General features: G+C 37.4%; 1 protein-coding gene across 2 annotated transcripts in view; it reads right to left on the bottom strand.

Moving 5' to 3' along the window:
- Positions 1 to 15,076, bottom strand: part of LOC139117945 (DDB1- and CUL4-associated factor 11-like) — a 28,530-nt gene extending 13,454 nt beyond the window's left edge. The window contains exons 1-10 of one of the 2 annotated variants that reach the window (XR_011548605.1): positions 14,851 to 15,076; positions 13,212 to 13,309; positions 11,579 to 11,610; positions 10,801 to 10,893; positions 10,552 to 10,619; positions 5,982 to 6,185; positions 5,520 to 5,563; positions 4,081 to 4,204; positions 3,641 to 3,698; positions 1,840 to 2,025 (exon numbers count right to left, since the gene is read on the bottom strand). Coding sequence is in view for 1 of the 2 variants with exons in the window: in XM_070681188.1 (XP_070537289.1) it covers positions 1,840 to 2,025; positions 3,641 to 3,698; positions 4,081 to 4,204; positions 5,520 to 5,563; positions 5,982 to 6,185; positions 10,552 to 10,619; positions 10,801 to 10,893; positions 11,579 to 11,610; positions 13,212 to 13,309; positions 14,851 to 14,954 (1,011 nt within the window). In the remaining variant the exon portion in view is untranslated. The remainder of the gene's footprint in view (positions 1 to 1,839; positions 2,026 to 3,640; positions 3,699 to 4,080; positions 4,205 to 5,519; positions 5,564 to 5,981; positions 6,186 to 10,551; positions 10,620 to 10,800; positions 10,894 to 11,578; positions 11,611 to 13,211; positions 13,310 to 14,850) is intronic. The other variant, XM_070681188.1, reaches the window with a different exon arrangement.
- Between the last annotated feature and the right edge of the window lie 9,612 nt (positions 15,077 to 24,688).

Below are 24,688 nucleotides of genomic sequence, written 5' to 3'. Positions count from 1 at the left end.
GAACAAATCTGACTGTAGTCACCCTAAGTAAATTGCATATTAAATTTAAAAGCAATCAGACAAGCGGTTTCAGAGAAGAAGATTTTTTTACCAAAAACAGCAGAAAATGCCCCAAAAATACAAATATGCAAATATCACCACAATTTGGACAAACTTAAGTGAGGTCACCCAAGTGAACTGCGTATAAAATTTCAAAGCAATTGGACTTGCGGTTTCAGAGGAGAAGGCAATTGTTGACGGACGACGACGGAAAATCAACCTATTTGATAAGCTCCACGTCGCTGACAGCGGAGCTAAAAATCATTTAGTTAATTTAGGCCAATTTGAGGAATCCACCTTGAAAGATTATGAGCCCGAGTCTACTTTTGAACCCAGAAAATTGGAATTAGAAATACAGGCAAATTTGGAACATAAGAAAATGGAATTACAAATGGAAAAAGAAAGGGAAAGACAATTGGAAGAACATCGACTACAATTAGAAATGAAACGTTTAGAACGTAGATATACAGGAAAATTCTCCCCTTCAGACAGTTTTGACATCACTAAGCATTTCAGGTTAGTTCCCCCTTTCAAGAAAAGGATGTTGATAAATATTTCCTTCATTTTGAGAAAATTGCTCAGAGTCTGAATTGGCCTAGAAAGTCCTGGTCTATGCTTTTGCAAAGTGCTTTGGTGGGTAAAGCCAGAGAAATTTATATTCAGTTGTCAGTAGAGCAGGCTTCAGATTATGATTCTGTGAAGGAATTAATACTCAAGGGTTATGAGTTGGTGCCTGAAGCTTACGGTCAGAAATTTAGGGATTGTGAGAAAGCGAAGGATCAAACTTATGTTGACTTTGCTCGAACAAAAGAACAACTATTTGATCGTTGGTGTTCTTCTGAGAAGTCTGTGAAGATCATGAGAAATTACGTCAACTTATATTGATTGAGGAATTTAAAAGGTGCATTCGGAGTGACATAAAGACATTTATCAATGAACAAAAGGCTGATTCATTGGAGGCTGCTGCATGTTTGGCTGATGATTATTCATTGACCCACAAATCTTCATTTTGAAACTTTGCCAGCAAACCATCCCAGTCCTTTTCCTACAGAAACAATGCAGGGAAATTTAACTTCTCTTTTTCATCCAAGAATTTCTCAAAGGACAGTAGAAAATCAAATGACAACAGTTCACAGAATTCAAGTAACACTCCCACATCATCAGATCCCAAGTCTCAATCTCCTTCTGGCAAACAGTTTGGTTCTTGATGTAAAGCACATACTGTAGGCTGGTCATAAACACATGATGTGAGGTACATAGGTTTGTCATAAAACACATGATCTGTGGCACATAGGCCGGTCATAAACACATGATGTGAGGTACATAGGCTGGTCATAAACACATGATGTGAGGTACATAGGCTGGTCATAAACACATGATATGAGGTACATAGGTTGTCATAAAACACATGATCTGTGGCACATAGGCCGGTCATAAACACATGATGTGAGGTACATAGGCTGGTCATAAACACATGATGTGAGGTACATAGGCTGGTCATAAACACATGATATGAGGTACATAGGTTGTCATAAAACACATGATCTGTGGCACATAGGCCGGTCATAAACACATGATGTGAGGTACATAGGCTTGTCATAAACACATGATGTGAGGCACATAGGCTGGTCATAATAATTAACATGTGTGTTTGTTGAGCAATGGCGAATACAACACAATGAAAAGTAGGAATTAATACATTCCGGTATATGTACAGAATATATACTATGCAAAATGACAAAAAGTGGCTCATTGATTTGAAGTTTTGTAGCAATTGTAGAAACACTGAGTTTATCTCACCTTTGAGTCAATGTAAGTAATACCGTCAGTATGGCCAGCAAACATACCCACTGGTTGAGGGTTTGCTTCTTGCAGCGTACGTCTGTCCCAGACTTTACAAAGACCATCATCACCTCCTGAGTAAAGAATCTGTGACCCACTGTCAGCAAAGGAAACAGCATTAATATCGTCTTCATGGGAGTCAATCTGGAAATAACAATCCAAACATTCAAATCATCTTTGTGTGTCTATGATTGGTCTATGGCCATCTGTTAGCTGTTTCATACCATTGTGTTTGTTGTTAGACTTGGTCTCCACAAGAAATTCCTGGAGATTGATTGCTCTATTGTGATTTCGATCCTGCAACCAAAATACCAATATGTTGTGCCTAGTGATGAAATACTCCAGCCTATTAAATTCTACAAACCCTCCTACTTTCATCAACTGAAGTGTAGCTGTTACGGCTGCAAGCTATGGAATGGTCCATTACAAACAATGCAATTAGTTTCTTTCAATAAGTCCTCTTGTGCATATCTCTGTGTTTTCATTTACTGTGTATAAAGTCAGAAACCAACAATTCTGAAAAAGACTATTCCATTATATACTAACATGAAGTTCAATATATCAATGAGTACACAATTCATGGTCTCTTTGTTGATCAATGAGTACACACACAATTCATGGTCTCTTTGCTGATCAATGAGTACACAATTCATGCTCTCTTTGCTGATCAATGAATACACAATTCATGGTCTCTTTGTTGATCAATGAGTACACAATTCATGGTCTCTTTGTTGATCAATAGAACACATTTCATGGTCTCTAGCTGATCAATTAGTACACAATTCATGCTCTCTTTGCTGATCAATGAATACACAATTCATGGTCTCTTTGTTGATCAATTAGTACACAATTCATGGGCTCTTTGTTGATCAATTAGTACACAATTCATGGTCTCTTGTTGATCAATGAGTACACAATTCATGGTCTCTTAACTGATCAATTAGTACACAATTCATGGTCTCTTTGCTGATCAATTAGTACACAATTCATGGGCTCTTTGCTGATCAATGAGTACACAATTCATGGTCTCTTTGTTGATCAATTAGTACACAATTCATGGTCTCTAGCTGATCAATTAGTACACAATTCATGGTCTCTTTGCTGATCAATGAGTACACAATTCATGGTCTCTTTGTTGATCAATTAGTACACAATTCATGGTCTCTTTGCTGATCAATTAGTACACAATTCATGGTCTCTAGCTGATCAATTAGTACACAATTCATCATGGTCTCTTTGTTGATCAATTAGTACACAATTCATGGTCTCTTTGCTGATAAATGACACAATTCATGGTCTCTTTGCTGATCAATGAGTACACAATTCATGGTCTCTTTGTTGATCAATTAGAACACAATTCATGGTCTCTAGCTGATCAATTAGTACACAATTCATGCTCTCTTTGCTGATCAATGACACAATTCAGGGTGATGGTAAGAAATAATGCACAGCTAATGAATGTGATGAACAGGGCGTACATTGATAAACTAAAATACATGTCATCACAACCTATAAACTTCATATCTGACATCATGAGTGAAATTTGTTTTTCTTGGATATGTCTACATCATCTTTTGACAAAATAAAATCGATAAACTTAAAGCCTGGCTGCTTTCATCCATCTACATCAAGAATTTGTTATTATTCTTACCAGTCAGTAAATGTTACTGGTTTGTAAAACTTTAGGTGTGAATCTCAATGACACAGCAATGGACATTCTAGGAGACAAGGAGTCAAGTATGTTGAGTTTTTTACTTACCCTCAATGTTCTCTCATTACGTTCTCTATCATAAATGTATAAACAGCCATCGTTTGCACTAATGAAGAAAAACAAAGTAAATTAGCATACTCCTTCAGCTTTAGATCCCCCAAAAATATTGACAAATTCTACAGTCCAATTACATGCAAATATTTTGTAGATTTTGATAGCCTGTTGTGATTTCAGATCTATAAATTAAGAATACATCAAAACATAAACAGTCAAAGATTTCTTGCTCAGTTAAATAATTGATTTTTTAAAATATAAAGCTCCTGAATCTAACTACGTCTTGTGTTCCATAAAAGTTGATTTTACTGATCTTTCATTGTGACTGTAGCAATGACTTACCTAGTAGCCCTGATAATATTTCTTATAGTGTGACCAAAGCACTGACTTACCCTGCTAATATTTCTTATATTGTGACTGTAGCACTGACTTACCCTGCTAATATTTCCTTATTGTCACTTGAAAACTGAATTGAAAATGCACAAAAACGTGAATCACCAGGCTGTAGGTTTAATGCATTGTGAACATCATGGTCTCCATAGACATTACAGATGTGAACTGTAAAGAGAGACAAAACCAATCAGTGTGACAATATTGATTGCAAGTCTACCAAAAGTACCAAGGTCTTACAATTGAAGACATAGTTCATGATAGATGATTCAAAACCAAGGAAACTTTCTCTCAGATGCACATTGTATGATTAAAAAAGACGCAAGTATTAAGATGTCAACTATTGATGGCACTGTTGTTGATCATAATTACTTACTCGGGTTATCAAAGAAATTGACTGATTTCAGTATAGCATGCATGCTACAGGATAGTAAGGGTTCCCTTTTGTAATTTTTTCACAACTCTGGTAATACATGTACTTTGCTTTACTCTTTGCAATGTACATGTATGCTACTACTAAACACATCCTGCAATGTACATGTATGCTACTACTAAACACATCCTGCAATGTACATGTATGCTACTACTAAACACATCCTGCAATGTACATGTATGCTACTACTAAACACATCCTGCAATGTACATGTATGCTACTACTAAACACATCCTGCAATGTACATGTATGCTACTACTAAACACATCCTGCAATGTACATGTATGCTACTACTAAACACATCCTGCAATGTACATGTATGCTACTACTAAACACATCCTGCAATGTACATGTATGCTACTACTAAACACATCCTGCAATGTACATGTATGCTACTACTAAACACATCCTTATCTCCATTACTGTCAATTTTATAATTACCATACTAATTTTACAGGCTATCTAAATGACCAAGCACACCAATACATATACCAAACTTCGCAAAGAGCACCAATTATGTTTTAGAATTGAATGCAACACAGTTTCATCACACAGTCATCATATACAAAGCCAGACAAATATACAGACACATGAACCCCAATGAGCACAGACACCATAGAGTTCTTGCTACAACAACTTGGTTTTTTGAAAGGTAAATGAGCAGTATAGTCAGTGATTTTACACTTCCATTTCAAACTTTGGAATTATTACAGATTATCCACAGGGTCCTCGGAATGAATGAAATTCTTCTATCCTAATTCAAAACATGGCATATATATCAGAATTTAATGATTTCAAATTAGGAGACAGTATTAATTCCATGAATATGCAACAGAAAAGTATTCCTTTCATGTAATATTTGTCTTGAATCATTGCAGACGTTATTCAGATGAAGACAAAGAGCAAATGTGACTATTGTAAACCCATGCCCTTAACAACACTTTTGATATTGGTAAATTCTCAAAGTACCTTTGACATGAGTGAATTCTCACAGTAATTTGGATCTAAATTGCTGTAGCAATATGAATAAAAACATTGCTAAATACTTACTGCAATCAGACCAACTGGAGTAAATGATGTAATTGCCGTCAGGGCTGTAAGAAATTGGTGTTTTTATTGCATTAATTGAAAGATGTGACAATACTGAAGATAGCTTCTATAAAGACATGAAATCAGAGGTGATTGAAAGAATCATTGACACTCACAGTTCTTCATCAAAAATTGTAGATCAAGTTCAAACCTGTGTTCTACATGTAAGGTACTTGGCATAAAAATACATTCAGCACTACTATCAGATAGAGTTCCATTCCTGAACTCGTAGTTTGTAATTGTCTGACAAGCAGCTGCTGGATGAAGAACTACAACTAATTATGATATCAGAATTCTCACACAACTTATCATATTTAAAACATTGCACATTAAAACATGAACTCATGTATTCTATTTTGTGAAGCCTTGTCACAATTGCTATGTTGTCACTAGATTCAAATCAACAAGATGACAGAAACTAACCTGAAAGCTGTATCCAGGATACTCCATCCAACGTCCCTGGCATGAATGGTTTTGAACAATCTAAACTGTCCTTTGCTTGTATCATATAATCTGATGCGTTGATCTTGGCATGCAGATAGGAAGACATTACCTTCCTGTGAATAGCTTCCACAGAAAGCTTTGTGTTGGTAAGCTGCTACTACACGCATCTTGTTTGGAAGGAAACTATAGAACAGACCAACAAACACAGACAATGCATGATAGCGTTAATTTAGTTTGTTGCCAAATGGAGGAGACAATAATTTGAGAAGATAGCTTTTTGTACTTGAAACATCAATGAAATATTATTTAAATTTTTTATGATACATTGCCATGGTTAGTAGTTGTGTGTCATTCTTCCAATCCTTGTAAAGTAATAGAACTGGCTGCTTCAATGGTTTTGGGAGAAAGCCAGCAAGTTACAAAGATATAGTGTGTATTGGGTTTAGTGGCACATATGAAGATGATCTCTTTAATCTTTAAATACATCTGAAATCTTCAGATACAATTATCAAACAAGAGCTTTCTACTTAAAGGCCCAATAGCTGTATCTTTTAGCATTAGTTTTTGTGATTTTACTTCAAAACTAAAACAAGTTCATGGGAATTGACTCATTGAGGAGTGTTTACACAGGTAAAATAAACTGTCCACTGGGACTACTAAGCAATTTTGAGCAAGATAAATAATAAATGTTTGCCCACACATAAAATGGCGCCCTCATGCAAATAAAGCAAAAACACAGTACGCAGAGCATATATGCATTGGAATCTTCACAGAAACAACAGAGTAGTCCAATATAATACATAGTGCTGAACATTTTCCACTGGGACACCATATGTTATGTTTTCTTTGTAATATTACCAATTTTCAAAAATAGCGTCAAGGACACTGAAGCTCCTCAAGTGTGAGGCCAGTTGAAGTAGTTGGTTGTTGGTAAGCAGTAATTGACTTGGAGGCATGGGGTTGGGATATGGAATACACAAGATTTGTGTTAGATACATTTAATTGTATATACGGCATGATTCGGTCACTAATATAAGTTGCATACATTGACACCAATCTGTCCTGATGGAGGACATGGCGGTTTATTATCAGGCGACTAGTAAAGTGAGTAAGCGCCATTTGCTGCATTGGAATGCAGGTGAGCCACCATAATTTCTGTCAGCACTCTAGTGAAAATTGCTTCATTGTGTTTTTCAACATTTACATTTGTAGTATACAAGTGAATTGTATTTTCACATTGATCTGCTTGACCAGAAAATTCGTCAGCCTTTTTGCTGAAGTAGGTTTATATCTTCATGTGTATATTGGCCAACTATGAGACGATTAAGTAATTCTGCAAAATGTTTATCATCTTTCTGTTGCATCATATCTGTCAGTTCATGCTCTGTAAAGTACTCTTTCCAGAGGTTTATTGATAAAGGGCCATATCCCTGGTATAAATCTTTAAAAATCTATCCATCCATGACAGGTTTGAGTTGCAATATATCACCTACAGAAACTATTGACACACCACCAAATATCTGTTTATTTCCTTTGATTTCTTGAAGACGGAGATTAATAAAATTGAATAAACTGTTACCAACCATGCCAATTTCATCAATGATGACAACTGATAAATTCATATATTTTGTTTGTAGAGTGTTTAATTTGTCAGTGTGTAATAGTTTATAATGAAAACCTTGACTTGCTGGTATTTTAAAAGCAGAATGAAATATAGCTGCAAATCAGCAATGACCGGGTTTCGAGACATCTCGGTGCACAGGGGCAATAGAGAAATAAATATGCAAAAAAGATGAAAGGCTACAGTAGTATTTGTGAAATGGACGTCAAAGGTCATCGACGTTATGTGACATATTGTCAAAAAAATTGTATCCCATAGTTATCCCTATATACCAAAAATCAGACCTCTAGCTCTATTGGCTTGCCCAGAATTAAATATGTGCATAATTAATGAGGTACAGGATATGGCAACATAAGGTCTCCCATCATACCAAATATAAAGGGTGTAGCACTTGCGGTTACTGAGTTATGGACATATATGTATACTTGAGGTCAAAGGTCATCCAGGTCACATAATATTTTGTCAAAAAAATTGTATCTCATAGTTATCCCTATATACCGAAAATCAGACCTCCGGCTCTATTGGTTTGCCCAGAATTAGATATGTGCATAATTAATGAGGTACAGGATGTGTCATCGTTAGGTGTCCCATCATACCAAATATGAAGGGTGTAGCCCTTGTGGTTACTGAGTTATGGACATATATGTATATTTGAGGTCAAAGGTCATCAAGGTCACGTGATATTTTGTCAAAAAAATTGTATCCCATAGTTATCCCTACATACCAAAAAGCAGACCTCTAGCTCTATTATTAAGCCCAGAATTAGGTATGTCCATAATTAATGAGGTACAGGAAGTGGCTGGTCATGTGACATTTTGTCGAAAAACTTTGCTCTCATAGTTATCCCTATGTACCAAAAACACATTGAAGTTGACAGCCAGTTACAATGAAATTCGATCAAGCTGCAGAACTTCATTAACCAGGGTGTTTGTTTTAATCGATGTGCATTTATACAACATTAACACAGCAGGGCTTGATGTGGTCTTGTTTACATCTTTAATCAGCTATATGCTCTCAGTTACACAACACACCAGGGCCAATCCATGCATGTCAGACAGAAACATAAAAGAATCACCACACTTTGCATTGTCATGTATCTTTCTTTTTTTATTGGTGATGAACAAGTGAGCATGAAAGTTCAGTAGCTTTGGGAATTGACTGGCTAGACCAGCATCATCATATAAAACTTACATGTTCAAAATACATTTGTAAATGTATTTGTGGAGTTCCTGATCGGACTCAATGGTGCAAGAACCTTTTCAACATAGCGATTCTAATTACATAAACGTAAAAAAGAAATACTGTTTGTTACAAGGCATCCTTTTCACTGAAACACCCGCAAACATGATTAATATGATGTGTTCTGTTACTTGTAGCTCATCTTCTTTATACCATTTACTAATAGACAAATTGTTTCACTATTATTTCTATTTTTAGCTTTGAGGTATTTTTAAAGTTGTAACAGCACCAGTACGTTCTCTTTCATTCTGTTTTTGAGGTATACTGTACCCTCACAGTATTTCATCATTCTATTCATTTGTAAGAACAAGGATTGCAATGATTAGACCGTTGTTAGCAACAGAAAACTTATCATTGTGTCCAATCAGGAACTCCCAAAATTGTTTAACATGTAGGTTCACTGAGACTGGACAAGTGAAAATTTCAAAACCTTCCTGAACTTTCACATTCACTTGTTCATCACGAATAAAAAAGAAACATACATGACATTGCAAAGTGTGGTGATTTGTTTATGTTTCCCTGTCTGGCTTACAGTGGAGTGGCCCTGGTGTGACGTGTAACTGAGAGGTGTAGCTCATTAAAGATGTAAATAAGACCACATTAAGTCCAGTGGGTCAATGTCCTAAAATCGCTGATACACATTGATTAAAACAACACCTTGGCTAATGAAGTTTTGCAGCTATATTGAATTTCACTGTAATTGGCTGCAACATGCACCAGTTTATCACATGACACATGGACACACAGACGGAAGTTAATTGGCCAAATCTTGACAGAAGGAAGTAAAAGTTGACGCTGCCATACTGGTTTGACAGAAGGAAGTAAAAATTGACGCCGCCACACTGGTTTTCAATTCTAATAGCTCCTCAGTATATATAACTGAGGAGCTAAAAATGATGGGAAATCAAATGACAGTTAAAATTTAAATTGTCCAATTTTTCAGTGGTAAAAGACTATATCCTTAAACCTGTAGAATTTAAAGAAAACCAGAGAAAATAGAAAGCCTTTTCCAAGTCGACAAATTTCAAGAGTTACAGCTACAGGGGCTTTAAATTGAACAAACTTTAAACCCTAAACTTTAAACTTTAATGTTTTTTCCAAGAACAGTATGAGTAGATCGAAGTAAGGAACACACTTGAACATATGACCCAGCAGAAGTGTTGCAACTTGTGATTTTACCAATTTGTTTGTGTTCAAGAAACAGAACTGTATCAGCAACACTGCCACTGACACATTTCCTGATTGACAGTATAAAGGGACTTAGTTTCATTGCTGTGACAGTCTAAAACATGATCTCTCTGTACAAAAAGGATTTCTTGCAGTAAACATACCATCAGAGAACCCTGCAATCCAGATTGACAATTCACTAAAGTTTTCTTTGATTTGAGAAAATGATATATGTTCATGCACTGCTATAGGAATGGCTAAAATAAATTCTCAAATTCACTCAAGTATATTCATAAATGTTCTAATACTGGAGGCAAACTGCTTATCATGATGAAAAATCTGAACAATCAGGCATCGGTATGGGAATGGCTAAAGGAAATTCTCAAATTTACTCCATTACTTTCATTAACCCTTTTAAACCCGGCTCAGAAAAAAATGTCCATTTGATGTCATAGGTCACCAGGAGGTCAGGGTGCAAAGGGTTAATGTGCTAATACTTCGGACAAACTGCAGACTGCTTACCATGATGAAATAACTGAACAATCAGATGATGCAAATCTACCATCATTTCGACAGCAACCAATTTCACGCTGTAACAAACCAGAAATGCCAGGCGTATTAGACAAAACATCAAATGTCAGAAACATGTTCTAGTGATACACGACAAACCTACAAACAATAAAAATGAAATAGTCAATCCAAACAGAAATAAAATTGAAGAGAATATTGCTGTACATAAATTTATTTAATGATATTCAAACATGTTGTTACCTGTTTCAGCATACTTGGTATAAACCAAGGCAATGTCTTTCCACAGTATCCATTTCTGCAGTGTTGAAGAATCTCTTGTCTTAACTCACTTGCCTGAGTGATAAAATGAATGGCTTTGTTACAAATGTTACACTGCTTCCATACAGGATAAGACAGACACTTTGTGTTTCACTGTCAAGTATTTACTTTGACCTCAAAATGATGACATTTATTTTTCACCACACGAATTGCCCTGTTAAAGATAGACATTAGAATTTACAAACGAAATTAATACAATTACGGTAGTTTAATACACCTTCATGTACATGTATAGCTGAATTGTTACAGCCCTACATGTATTTCTTCTAATCAATTCTATCAACAGTACAGTTTTCTTTCCGTCGATTCTATTAACAATACAGGTAATGAAGAAACATTCACGCACAAACATTGAACTATTGAAATTTGACATAAAATGTTTAATGATTATGAAATAATTGCATACAATGTATGTTTCAATCATCCAAGATATCACTGTCAAAAAAGTTGAAATCCCTAATTATTTGACCACTAAAAGTATTTTGGCTTTGTTCATTTTCTAATAATGTGACAGTTTGAAATCGTAATTATTTTTTTCTGGTCAAATCACTAGGGTTTTTGTGGTCACTCATTTTGTGTCTAACGCCAAATAATTGATATCAATGAGGCCACTGAAGTCTTAAGCCACACAATCTACATCAATGAATTATGAAGCCACTTCAAAAAACTACTAGGTTAAGAAGTTTTTACGTTAACTTACATCAATTTTGCTTGTGTCTGGATTCAAGTCAACTATAAAACAAAAATTGCACTTCATTAACATAATTGTAAGATATACGAGTCATCTAGAGGTACTATATTTGTATGGTTTTGAGAATGCAACCAGTATAACCACTGGACAAACAATTTCAGTGTTACTGTTCAAAGATTTACAGACAATGTCCATGGTCTAAGGAAGCCTATCGTATGGCACAAGACCACTAATTAATTTCCCATAGGCCACCACAGTAGCGTTGAGCTCGATTTCCCTATTTTAAAACATTCATTGGCATGAATCCTCTTAACAGGTGTTAGATCAATGTCAGCTTGACTACTGATGAATTTTTCGTGTGGGCAAGTCCACGGAAATTTTGAGATAGCGATGAAAATAGCGCCCTCAGTGGTGTTTTTGACAAAATTCAGGCTTATTGTTATGATTTCTATGGCCCCTGGAACTCCTCATATTACCACTGAATGCTTCAGCCATTATTCACAACAGTCTGCATTTTGATTCAGGCAGAAAAATATCTTTACAAAAATTCTTGACATTAAAGTTCAAACTAAACAAGCATCCATGCAGGTATCAAACCTTCAAGGTCTGCACTATTTTTCAGAACTATCTTCGTGGGTAATGAACCTGGAAGTGAATTAGTGGTCTTGTGCCGTATGATAAGATAAATGAACTTTGACCATTTGGCACAATACAGGGTATGAACTTTGACCTTTTGGCACAACGGGGTATGAACTTTGACCTTTTGGCACAACACAGGGTTTGTACAATTCACGTTAGTGGCATAGTTGAGGAAGAGATAATGAAATGATTTGAAAGATTGTTGAGTTTTTCCTTTAATCTGTTAAAAAGATTGACACTAGGCTTTCAAAGGTGAACTTTGATAGTTTTCTTCCCAAATGGAGATGTCTTTCAACATGTACTACCAAGACAGCTATATATATTGAATGGAGTTTATTTCCTAAAACTGAAATTAAGTCCAAAGATGAAAGTATGGACAGACAGAAAGATCTCATAGAGGCCAAATAAAAAATATGTTTCCGGTACGCCAACATACCAGTACCCTAAGAAACCCCCCGCCCTGGTACTTTTGCACATTTTCAAGTATACCCAGGAAATTCTCTAAATTCTATGTATCTTAATGGGTCTCACAAAAAAATGAAAACTGAGAAAATTTCCTCTGAACTATCTGCCCGAATTTTTGGAGGCATTTTACTGGAAACACATTTTTTATTAGGTTTGACTAACAGCGATGGCATCGGCCCACAAAGAATGTCGAGGTTTTGGACCATCAGCTGGATTTGTGTAACAATGATCGATCTACTAATTTGCATGCTTGTCTAACCAGTTGTGAAATGTGATGACCAATGAAAACTTTTACACTTTGATTTCTTTATTGAGAGCTTGCAGTAGCTCAGTTCATACATACCTTCACTGTCTGTATCAGAGTCTCCACACATTAGTCTACAAGTTGCTAAATTGAGTCTGATAACAGAGCCATGGCAACCAACATCAATCAATCAGCATGATCAGATACAAGTACCATGGTAACCGATGGAGGACAAAAGGAATAAAAGAGAAAGAAGAAAAACCATTTTAAATGGTCTAGAAAGAGAAAACATACCTTCTGGATTACACTCTATGAAGTCTTCATCACTATCTGACCCAGTGTGGATAAACTCAATCCCTGTGTCTTCAGCCTGACTCAGTCGAATCTGACCACTATCAGAGAAGGGTGTGTCAAAGTATTAGCATAGAGTGTTCCATATATGAGAGGAAGTTGGATGACCACAATAATTGCACTGGATACAGTGGGTCATTTATAAATATGCAAATTAATTAATTATGAGATGTCATATTCATCAAAATTCCAGCATGACAAAAAGTAACTATGATATGTCATACTCATCAAACTTTTCTCATTTATATGCAAAAGAACATGTAAGTATGTCAAATGTACCGTGGAAGTCAAGGTGAATTACCATTTTTTCAGTCATATGCCCCATGGCAGAGCAAATTTTTAATACAATATTTTTCAGTCGTTATTTGCTCCACTGTGGGGCAAATATCCTTTGCTATTATCAATAGTTTGAACCCTGGATCTATCAGCAGAATTTGGGGTAGGCTGTTTTTACACTTGGACACTTAATGCCCTTCACTTTTCAACACCATAGAAAAACCTGGTGATTGATTCAGTGAATTGCACTGCTGAAGACTCAAAGTTGAGTACTTCAGCAGCAAGGCACACTAGATCAAAAGGGGAATTTTCTCCCGAACGGGAGAGAATCCCCCTTCTGGTCTAGTATAGCGTGCCTTGCTGTTCAGTGAGTAGTTCAGCGCAGTTCGACTAACCATGGAGGTAGGAAGAATAGCTCTCCATTACACCTCCAAAGACTACAGGAAAGTATTTTTCATATTTTGTAATTCAGTTCTTATTTGTAATCGTTGCTGCTCCAGTTTAAGCCAGTTTTACTATCAGAGTTGCAGCTGGTGCACATCAAGAGTGCAGTGCGCTCACTGGGTTTTCAATATTGTTTGGGCCATGGCAGTGTGTGGTGCAGGGTGGGGAGAATATAGCGCCTAGTACGATTGTAAAGACAGACGCGCAGCCACCTCATCCAGAGGTAAGATAGCATCTTATAATGTCAGATATATTTCATAAGTGAAAATCCAAAGCCTAGGCAACACCTTGCTGCGGATCCGTAGCCCTACCACTCTCTTGCTGGTTGTGTTGTTGCCCCACTCCCCCAACACAACCAGCAAAGGGAGTGGTAGGGGCTAGGGCTCTAATGTTAAAAGATTTCTTCGTCAGAAAGCAAACCCTGTTTACAAATACGATTTTCGACGACACATCGACACTGTCTGTATCATGTACAATGTTGCGCGATACAGACCCGAGAGAAAACTCGAGGGTCTACGGTTGCGCCTTCAAAGTATAAGTACATCTGCATCTGGTTTCATCCAACCATGGAGGTACCTCCATGATCCAACCATCCTAGTCCACTGATGCTGATGGTGTAAACTTTACGTAACGATGAGATTGGAAAAGCCAAACATCATTGAAAGACTATTCGGATCCACTGTTTTCACTTTCCTGTAACATAATCCACCCTGGCTCACTAGCCTAATATTATCTGAGTGAAAAATACATGAACTAGTAAGCTATGCGGGATCTAAGACAGAATCATGTTCTCTGCAGACGCTAGACCGCAGGACCACGCATAGATGCATACAGTATACACAGTTTGTACATATTTGCCTACCTGCGAAGCAAGTAGGCCAGCACTGTTGCCAGATCGTGCTCATTTTCGCCAGTTTCCTCTTCTCTATCCTCGCTTGAAGTACCTGCACTACTTCGTGAACCCATACTCGAGCAAGAACACAATAAAATGAACGTTTGATAATAAAAAACTGGGCAACGCTCTTCAAGTAAATATGAGGCTGTACACAGTTGCCGTCGCGTCAACCAGCCATTTTTCTTTACGTAAGGGATGTAATAGAACTTGATTCGGAGTAATATTCAGTTTCAAATACACCTTTTTGCTCTGTAATGTTTTATGTCTTGGTTCAGTGACTCTTTGCAATTTTTACCCTTTCATAAGAGAAAATTTGTTAATTTTGTTATCTTTTCTAACAATTTCGAACACCTCCTGGAAATAATCAGGTTTTACTGAATGGTGACAATGACAATTTACAACTTTGGAGATAGGGGAAATAATAAAAGTTTTGTATGACTTCTGTGATGTTGTCTGTATTTTTACTAGTAATGGAAAAATTGAAAACGTTGGCATGAAAATTGTCTATGAGTTAATGCAATCAACAATCAACTCATACATATAAAGTTTTAAATAACCATAAACTTTTGCATACAAAGAAAGCTATGGAATATCATACCGGTACTGAGTGTAACACTCTTGTTTTACCATCAATTATTTATGAGTGACTATACTTGTAGTTCTGCTTATTAACGTAGAAAAGTTCCCATAAAAAAATATAAAATATATATTAAACAAAAAGAAAAGTGACCTAACATAAATTCAATGGTTTTGATTTTGAAATGAAAAAGTGATGCAATCAGACGGTCACAGCAAAAGAGATCGCTGAATGTAGTCACTGAGAAGATGCACAGAAATGATTTACTGGCATTTATAACATTTATACACCAGCGTAAGAACGAGATATAATTTCTCAGTAAGATTCAAGAAAGATTTTTTCAAGAAAAGTGAACGTTGTAGGAAATTATCTAGAAAAATAGCTGTTTACACAGACTTTGTCAATTAAAAGTTATGCAATAGGTAGTATTGATGCAACATTGGAAAATATTGAATCCGAATCCGAGTTTGCGAGAATATAAACAATCCCAACTGTGGAAGCGATCCGGGATCCAGGTCGATCGGGGTTGCCTGCGGCAGTGCGGGTCTGATACGTACTGCTTTTCGGTCTATAAACGCCAAATGCCATTACGGGTTTACCCTAGCCCTGATCGGTTGAAAATACGAACAGACCTCCCAACTCACTTAAAAAGTGATCGCTAGGTTAAATCCCTATGTCAGGTTCTGAACGTACACATTTTCATTTCCCACATCAAGGTTCTTACTGTAGTTTGCATGCCCATGATATAGTCAATTAACCTTGGGGATCTTGGTTTCTATTTGTAAAATATGGTCAACATTATCATTATTAATCATTATTAATTAATTATCATTATCATTTTTACCTCCCCGATAGTATAACGTTCTTAATTTACTGATTTTATGCCCACTGAGCATCAAGATTCTTAATTTAAAGCACAACATAAGCTTAGTACAATTATGTAGAGTTTCTCGTTTTCTGAGTATGGTCTAAAATATTAAATTTAATTATAAATAATAATTAATTATTATAGTTTACCTCCTTTTTTCATACCCAACATCAAGGTTCTTATTTCACCCGTAGCATGGTTCTTACTTTCAACTCATCGAGGTTCTTATCCACAAAGAGGGATCGAGGTTCCTGGCTTCTGTTCAAAATATGGCAAATATTACCCATATCCTATCATTTTTAATTATGAATTATCATATTTAACCTCCCCAAAGGCATCAAGGTTCTTAACATACCGATTTTAAGCGATGTATAAATTGGTTCGCTTCGATAAAGTTTGTGTGCGATGTTAGCTGTGGAAACGCAGCTATCTGTTGGCGGGGTAGCGTGCGTCGCTATACTTGTCATAAAAAAGTCACGATGCCGATGTGGAAACGCACTGCGGTATCCGTGTAGGGGGGGGGGGGGGTTGGGGGTTGACCTTTTGATGACCCGCATAGACACACGCTACCCGGCCATATAGCGAGCGTACGTGTACGAGCTTGAGTGCTTCACGGACTCTACAGCGTGTGGAGTGGTCGCGCAGTCAGAAAAATTGTAACAACTTTAAGGCGATATCGAAGGATTCAAATTGCTAAGCAACGGTTGCTAAGTGTAATTTCCGAAATCAATCAAAATACAAAGTTTTCATGGTTTTCTTTGCATAACAAAGATTTACAGAACCACACAATTCCAAAAGACGCAGGTTTGTCGCGCGATTGGTCAGTGACGTCACACATATATACAAATTTCCACAGCTCTACTTTAAAACGTTTCAGCTCCTACTAATTTGCACCAAATTTAAAAAAATTCAGAATATATTACATGAGATACTAGGCCGTGGGCTAGAGGGGGTCTACGTGCATCCCCCACAGGATAACAAATCTGTATTTTTCAGAACCCTTGCGATCCCTAGAATACGAGAAAATATAGGGATGCAATAGCTGTTACAGTCATGTTTTGAAGGGTACCACAAAATCACGATTTTGCAACCCAAATGCATTTTCGTCAAATCTGTCTTCTTGTAAGTCATCTGCTGAGCTTATTTTTTAACATAACCTCACTTGTTTGGTATCATTAGAAAGGCAATTTATTCTTCTTTAAGATGACATATTGTACTATGCAATATCTTCTACAGTTTTTGTGAAATACGACCAAAACTTACCCCATACCCCAAAGTTTAACATCGCAAATTACAGTAAATCTCAAATTCTACCAATTTTTAGCTAGACTTAATACAAAATGCAATGCTTTGTATGAAATCTGTTTTATTTGGTACAGGGACATGTCAGAAATATGAAATAGACTTTTAACAGAAAAAATGTTGGGACTCTACAGCTGTAACAGTCATATTTTGAAGGGTACCGCAAAATCACAGTGTTGCAGATTTGCATGCATTTTTGTTAAACTTGTCTTCCTATAAGTCATCTGCTGAGCTTGTTTTTGAATATAACCTGATTTGTTTGGTATCATTAGAAAGGTAATTTACTAGTCTTTAAAATGACATATTGTAACATGCAATATCTTGTATAGTTTTCATGGAATATGACCAACACTTACCCCATACCCCAAAGTGTATATCCAAAGATACTGGCATAGCTAACGTCAAATTCTACTGAGTTTTTACCTACACACAATAAAAACAGAATGTTTTGTATGAAATCTGTTTTACTTGGTACTGAAACATGTTAGAAATATAAAATAGACTTTTAACAGAAAAAATATTTGGATAAAATAATCGCAATCATACCAATCCATAATGGATGTTATAGCTGTAACAGTCATCTTTTGAAGGATACTGCAAAATCACAATATTGCTGACTCGCATGAGTTTTTGTTAAACCTGTCTTCTTGTAAGTTGTCTGCTGAGCTTGTTTTTGAATACAACATAGTATGTTAGGTATCATTAATGAGGTAATTTACTCGCATTTAAAATGAAACATGGTAACATGCAATATCTTGTATAGTTTCCATGACATATGACCAAAACTTACCACAAACCCCAAGGTTTATATAGAAAGTACTGTCATAGCTAACGTGATCAAATTCCGCGTATTTTTAGCTAGACATGAGTAGTAAAGTAAACGTGGACAACTGGGATAAAGTAAGAATTTTACACCCATTTTATTCATTTATCTACATGAAGCGAAGGAAAAATTAACCATCCATGTAACTAAAGTGTGACCCTGACCTATATACGAACTCACGCATGCGCAACAGGGGTTTGACGCAGCAGTGCATTGTCCTGAACTAAGCGGGGAAATTCCCTGCTGAGCATGTTTATACACGTTCCGAAGGTGGGAAGGTGGGAAATTCCGTGTGAGTCATCACCATCAAACTAGCCTATATAAAGGAGCCCCGTTGTCAGTCCGGCCGGCCGGTCGCGGAGTCTAGCTGATGTTGAACACGAAGTTCCTATCGGGGCGAACTTGTTCACCCGATAGATAAAATTTTAGTAATTTCCTCTGAACTTAAAATATGACGGAAGACCATTACTTCAAATAATATGAGACGTTTCAGATGAATGGTACTGATATCTAAAGTGTTCACTCTTTTATCTCTACGTACAAATGTAGTTCCTAAGTCGTTCTCTATTCTATTCCCACCAACAAAACATTCAATACTCATTTCCCCTCCCCGATCTTTATCAATACTTATGATAATATCACAAGTTGTTCTGTTATCTGTTTTCATAGCATAATATCCAACCAAATCGTCAAATTCATCTCCAGTAGCTAACTTTACACATCTAATGAGAACTGTACCATGTTGAAGTATTTTCATATTATCAGTCATCTGTTGATTTACTGTCTGTAAAGTGAGAACAGCTGCCTCATCACCAACACTTTAAGACCCAGTTTCTTTAAAGTTGTGTCCCAAAATAATCTAACTGGAACTCCGCTAGCTGTATACGAGCAATAATTCTCCCCCTCGTTTATCCACCTTCTTAGTGTATTATCTGCCTTCATTATTGTATTAAGAGGACTAATTTTAAGATGAATTGGTATACCAAGAAGTGCAATGTATGGATTTGTAGGAGTAAGCCAACTACGAAAATCTAACAATTTATATTTGTTTACATTGCTATCAAAATAAATCACATTCGGAGTTCCTGGTGGTTCAGCAACACCTCCTGCAATTTCACTATCCAATATATCTAAGATGTTACGCGGCACATTATAAGGCATGAATTTCTGACTAGCCGAATCCCATGTCAGAGCAAAAGGAGTAGAATCATTCGAAGCCTTTGTGGCGTCAATTACAGTTTCATCAATGTCTTTAAGTTCGGAAAATTCTACAGCATGCTCGTGGGATTGCACCGCGGCATTGGCTAAAACGAAATATTTTTCGCGGTCTTTATAACGAAGGACGTAATCCTTATTATGATTAGCAGCCATCTTAGTATTATTGTTAACTTTAACATCACTCAGATCTTCAAGCTCAAGATTTTGCATACGAATTGTACCTAGACCGAAGCCACTTGGATCAGACATACTCCGTAGGGACCTATATACAGTGAAAATTAAAATAATACCTTGTAATATACAATACACAGTCATGGCTTCAGCTATAGGAATGACAGTTCTCGGTGCTGTATTAAATGCAACAGCATTCACAGGAGGAAATATTATCGGACAAAAGCTTTCTGGTAATGGTGACGCTCTTATTGAAGAAAAGGTCCGACATGATAAAGCATTAGAAAAATTTGAACATGATCGCAACGTCTGGTCAGAAAAAAGATTACTACAGGCTGACTGGGAAAGAGAAAATCAAGCAAAGGATGCGCATGCTGCGGCAGAATTAAGAGATACAGATGCAGAAATCCTGGAAGAAGCAGAAGCGGTGCAAAGCCGTTCCGAAGGCGAAGCAGTTCAATTCTCAGATTATTATCAACCCAGTCCTGAGCAAAAGAAATATGAAATGATATATATTGCTGGAGGATTGGTCGTGGGATGGTTTATCTTCCGATAGGGTTACACCGGCCTCGCTTCGGGACTACAATAATTCAATACAAAAGCTAATTGGCCAGTTATTGAAATCGATCATGTTCCCATCCTGATCTGTTATCCAGATACGCATTGAATTCATGTAATCTCCCCCTTTTCTCAATGGCATAGAAATTGCTCCGTTTTTAAAATCGTAAGTAACCTTTTCACTTATTTCTCTCGTATCCCGGATGGGAAGTATTTGTAAACAGTTCGATACTGTCCCCTGTATGTATCCTCCGGAGGCACCCGAACCAAATGAAACATAATTTCCAGTAACATCGACTACATCTGAATGAACTATATATTTAGTGACTGTTAAAAAATCCACTTTCTTCGGACTCATAGTACTTTTATAACTGGGTTGTCCTCAGGTTTATCTGAAAAGCCGACGACGTTGGCGAAGCTACCTGTGGCATTGAAATAGACTTTAATATCTTTAGCCAAAGTTAGATAAACATGGTTTGTCGGCAGATGTTTTTCAAAATTAATTTTTTGCTTCACCCGATTGCTTTGTTTAACGTATCGATATTGTAGTTACCTGGACGTATTGATTTAGTCTTCTTCGGTTGGTCACCTTCTTGATATTTTATTACATTATTCGTTGATGTTATGTTATGCCATGAATTATATAGTCCGCACTCTAGCAGTCTTATCTTCGTAAACTGTGTCGTGTCAATACAAGGGTAAAAATTAACAGTAACAGGTTCACCTGTTTTGCTTTCAATCCAAATGATCATCGTTGTACGTTGTATGTATATATTACTAAGTATAAATGTTCGATGAATATTATTATTATTCCGAAGGTGCCCATTACGAAGTATAAGGTTCTGCAGGAATAATATTTTTCTGTTCAAGGAGATCTTTGGTTGCTACCGCGGCAGCAGTCGCACCGCCTAATTTTGCCAAGCGAGTTAAATTTGGTCGACTTGGATCGCCAACCTCTATTTTCAGAAATTTGCTGGAGATCATAAGATATCCCATCGCAAATCCTGCGATTACAATACCATCGTACATTGTGTTTACAACTGTTTTAATATCCATGATTGCTGACTAGTATATAAAATAAAAAATAAAAATAAAAAATATGGGGAGTTAATCCATCTCATACAATGTAGAGGAGCTGGGAACACCCCCTCTCCCTCCCCCTCCCCTCCCCCCCTCGAACCCTGTCGGAACTGTTCCGGATGGAGCTGCTACGTGCTCTGTTTTTTTCGCTTTCTGTGGAGGCCGGACGGAACAGGGGGTATGTCGAGCACGCCCCCAATATAGCCCTAATGCAGTCAATGAAACTCCCACAATCCTAAAACAAGATAACATTTATTATACCAGCGTGAATTATTATCACACTGTTCTTTCATTGTAGGCGGTAGGTCTGCTACCGCATCATTCCCCTCCCCCCCTCCCTCCCCCTCCATGATTTTAGTTTCTTCTCCTGTTTTGCCTGTTCCATTCCGCTAATTTCTTGCCCGCAGCAACTCTCCCTGGATGCTTCGTCGGTAACGTCACTTTCTCTATGTTGCGCTGTGTCGGTGGTAGAGTCGTTGTTTCCGTTTGCGGTGTGGGCTCCGTCGGTGGGGATTCTGACGGAGTCCCTGGCGGAAGCGTTTGCTGAGTCGGCGAAGTTGAATCCATTTATTTCAGGTACTATATTAAACCCGATTTTTTTAAAATTTAAATGTTTACCTGTAATTAAACCGGTGGAAATTAGAGCAATCAGGGGCCCCCACGTGTACGCTATCCGTCCTGATAATCGTTTTATTTCACTGTTTAGAATAAAATCCTTTTTAAGATCAGTGGCATAGTTATCTCGGTCATCGATTGGAACTACCTGACTGATTGCACGGGCTCCTAGATCTATGAAACTTTGAGTGATGGTATCACTTATAAGAGAACTGTATTTCGCTTCGTACATTTTGAAGGCTTTAACCACCGTTTCATCTTTCCATTTTTCTACGTCAGCAACTGTAATCTCCTTACCAAAAAATAACTTACTTTGACCACTTGCGATGACACAGAGTATTTTTTCACGTTTCGTCTCTATTATGGATTGAGCGTCCGACGCTGCGGTTGGCCCTTCGAACCGTTCCGATAGGGCGCTGCCATATTTGCCGCTGCCGATGACTTTATTAAATTCTCCATTGTTTGCAGTATGTTATCTATTCTTAGTAAAAAATAAAAAATTCGTTTAAACCTGAATCCGAAATAAAGTATTAACATAGTCTGGAATGTTAGTACCCCTAACAGAACCGTACCGACAGGGATTCCGACAGGGATTCCGAGAAAATTCTCCTCCATTTAAATCTATCTGTATATAGAAACACGAATAATGAGTACAGACCTATTCCCAGTTGCTTTTCAATTGAATAAGACGAGCGTACCGACAGTACAGCATTCTGATACCCCCCCTTCCAAACCGGACGGGGGAATAAAACCTATTCTCATGGACTTAGAAATATATGTAACGCCGACAGATAAATTTACTTTTCATCCACGGGATATATTTAAAGATAACGTAATCACTCATAGAACAGCAAAAGAAAGTAATGTCTGGCTGAGCGGTCCAAACATGAAATACTGGGACCAGCAATTAAATTTCGCCGTATGGTGCAGCACTACTGGTTGTGGTATATCATTCGCCCATCTCTTCGATAAGAAATTTCCGCCGCAAATACGATCATTCTGTCGTTTCATGTATACTTTACAATACGTCGTATCCTTCACGAAATGGGCGTTGCACTTCCAGACGATACCCCCACCTTCAAAGCGGGCGACAATCCGTACAATCTCGTCCAATATGAACTTCTATGTACAGAATTTGGAAATATAAGCCCAACGAAGTCCGACTTTCGTTATCGAAAAGGTCAAAATAAAGGTCTTGGTTATGGATATGAATATTACACTAATCGTGGGCCTGTTCGACAGCCAAAAGCGATATACAACGGTCGGGACTTTTTCCTCTCCGCCGACGGAGGCGTTTTCTATACACATACCATTTTTGGAAAGAAAAAACTGTACTGCCCGACAAAGACAGACCACACTATATTTCTTCCGAATGATGGATCGGAGGGACAATACAATAGTTTCATTCCTCTGAAGGGAGACTCGGGACTAACAAAGGCCGGTCTCGCCCGCCTCAATGAAAGCCTTGAAGCCTACGTATATTGCATACTTGGCGCACAAGCAAATATTCGTAGTACCATAGTGGGTGATACTGGCAGTGCACAGCAAGTCCGAAAAGAATTCGGTGTTCTCCTCGAAGATGAAATTCGCAATACCGACAAAGTAATTAGTTATAGGCGATATCAAGACACAATAATGAATACTGGTGTCAAACTTGATATGGCAGTCTCACCCAATTTACTCTCTTACCGTCTGAGATGGTCATCCTTTCGGGCCCGGCAATCTCGGGTTATAATAATGAATTGCAATACGCTACAGAATCTATGTCCTTCGGGGTGAACGGTGATATAAACACGGAAGTTCGAGAAAGTGCTGTACACGAGATGGAGGGGGGAGATCCTGTGAAGTGGCAGGACGAGCCCGGAGGATCACCACCACCTCACAATGACACGACTCGGATTCGGTCCCCTCCCCTCCCCTCCCCGGAACGGGCAGCAGCCGTGACCAGCGTAGACCCTATTCACGAATATGGTAAAATTGGTTTGTTATCTTTAGCAATATTCATTACTATTGTAGGTACTGGAATAAAGTCACTAACTATATAGATCCAGAGGAAATGTCAATATACGTAACCCCACCATTCAACATGATTATAACTGGACCGACATATTCTGGCAAAACAGAATTTATGTTGGACCTCCTCACCGGTCCGTACTTAAGGAAATTCGAATATGTGATATTCATTTGCCCAACATTCATGAATAATAAAGCGTATAATAGAAGATTCATTTTCACCGATGATAATGTGTTTATATTTCCAGTCGGACTCGATGCAGTGGATGATACATTAACCTACGTGCATAAAGAATGGGCTGGAACGAACACTTTAATAATCCTCGATGACTGCGCCTCGTCCAAAGATATGAAGAAGCGCAGTAACGTTTTAGTCCAACTTGGTTTCAGCGCAAGGCACGACGGATTATCTGTCTGGGTTCTGACTCAACAATATACTAGTATTAGTAAACCATTCAGGGAAAACATACAGATGTTAGTACTATTTTACACACCGAACAAGATAGACAACAAAACTATTATAAAAGAATATGGAATGGAGGTGTCAGAACGGGAAGCCGTGGGCCTAATCAAGCAATTG

Source organism: Ptychodera flava, chromosome 18, assembly GCF_041260155.1.
Source record: "Ptychodera flava strain L36383 chromosome 18, AS_Pfla_20210202, whole genome shotgun sequence".
Taxonomy (NCBI): domain Eukaryota; kingdom Metazoa; phylum Hemichordata; class Enteropneusta; family Ptychoderidae; genus Ptychodera; species Ptychodera flava.
Note: the sequence above shows the minus strand (reverse complement) of the source record. Positions and strands in the feature narration are given on the sequence as shown.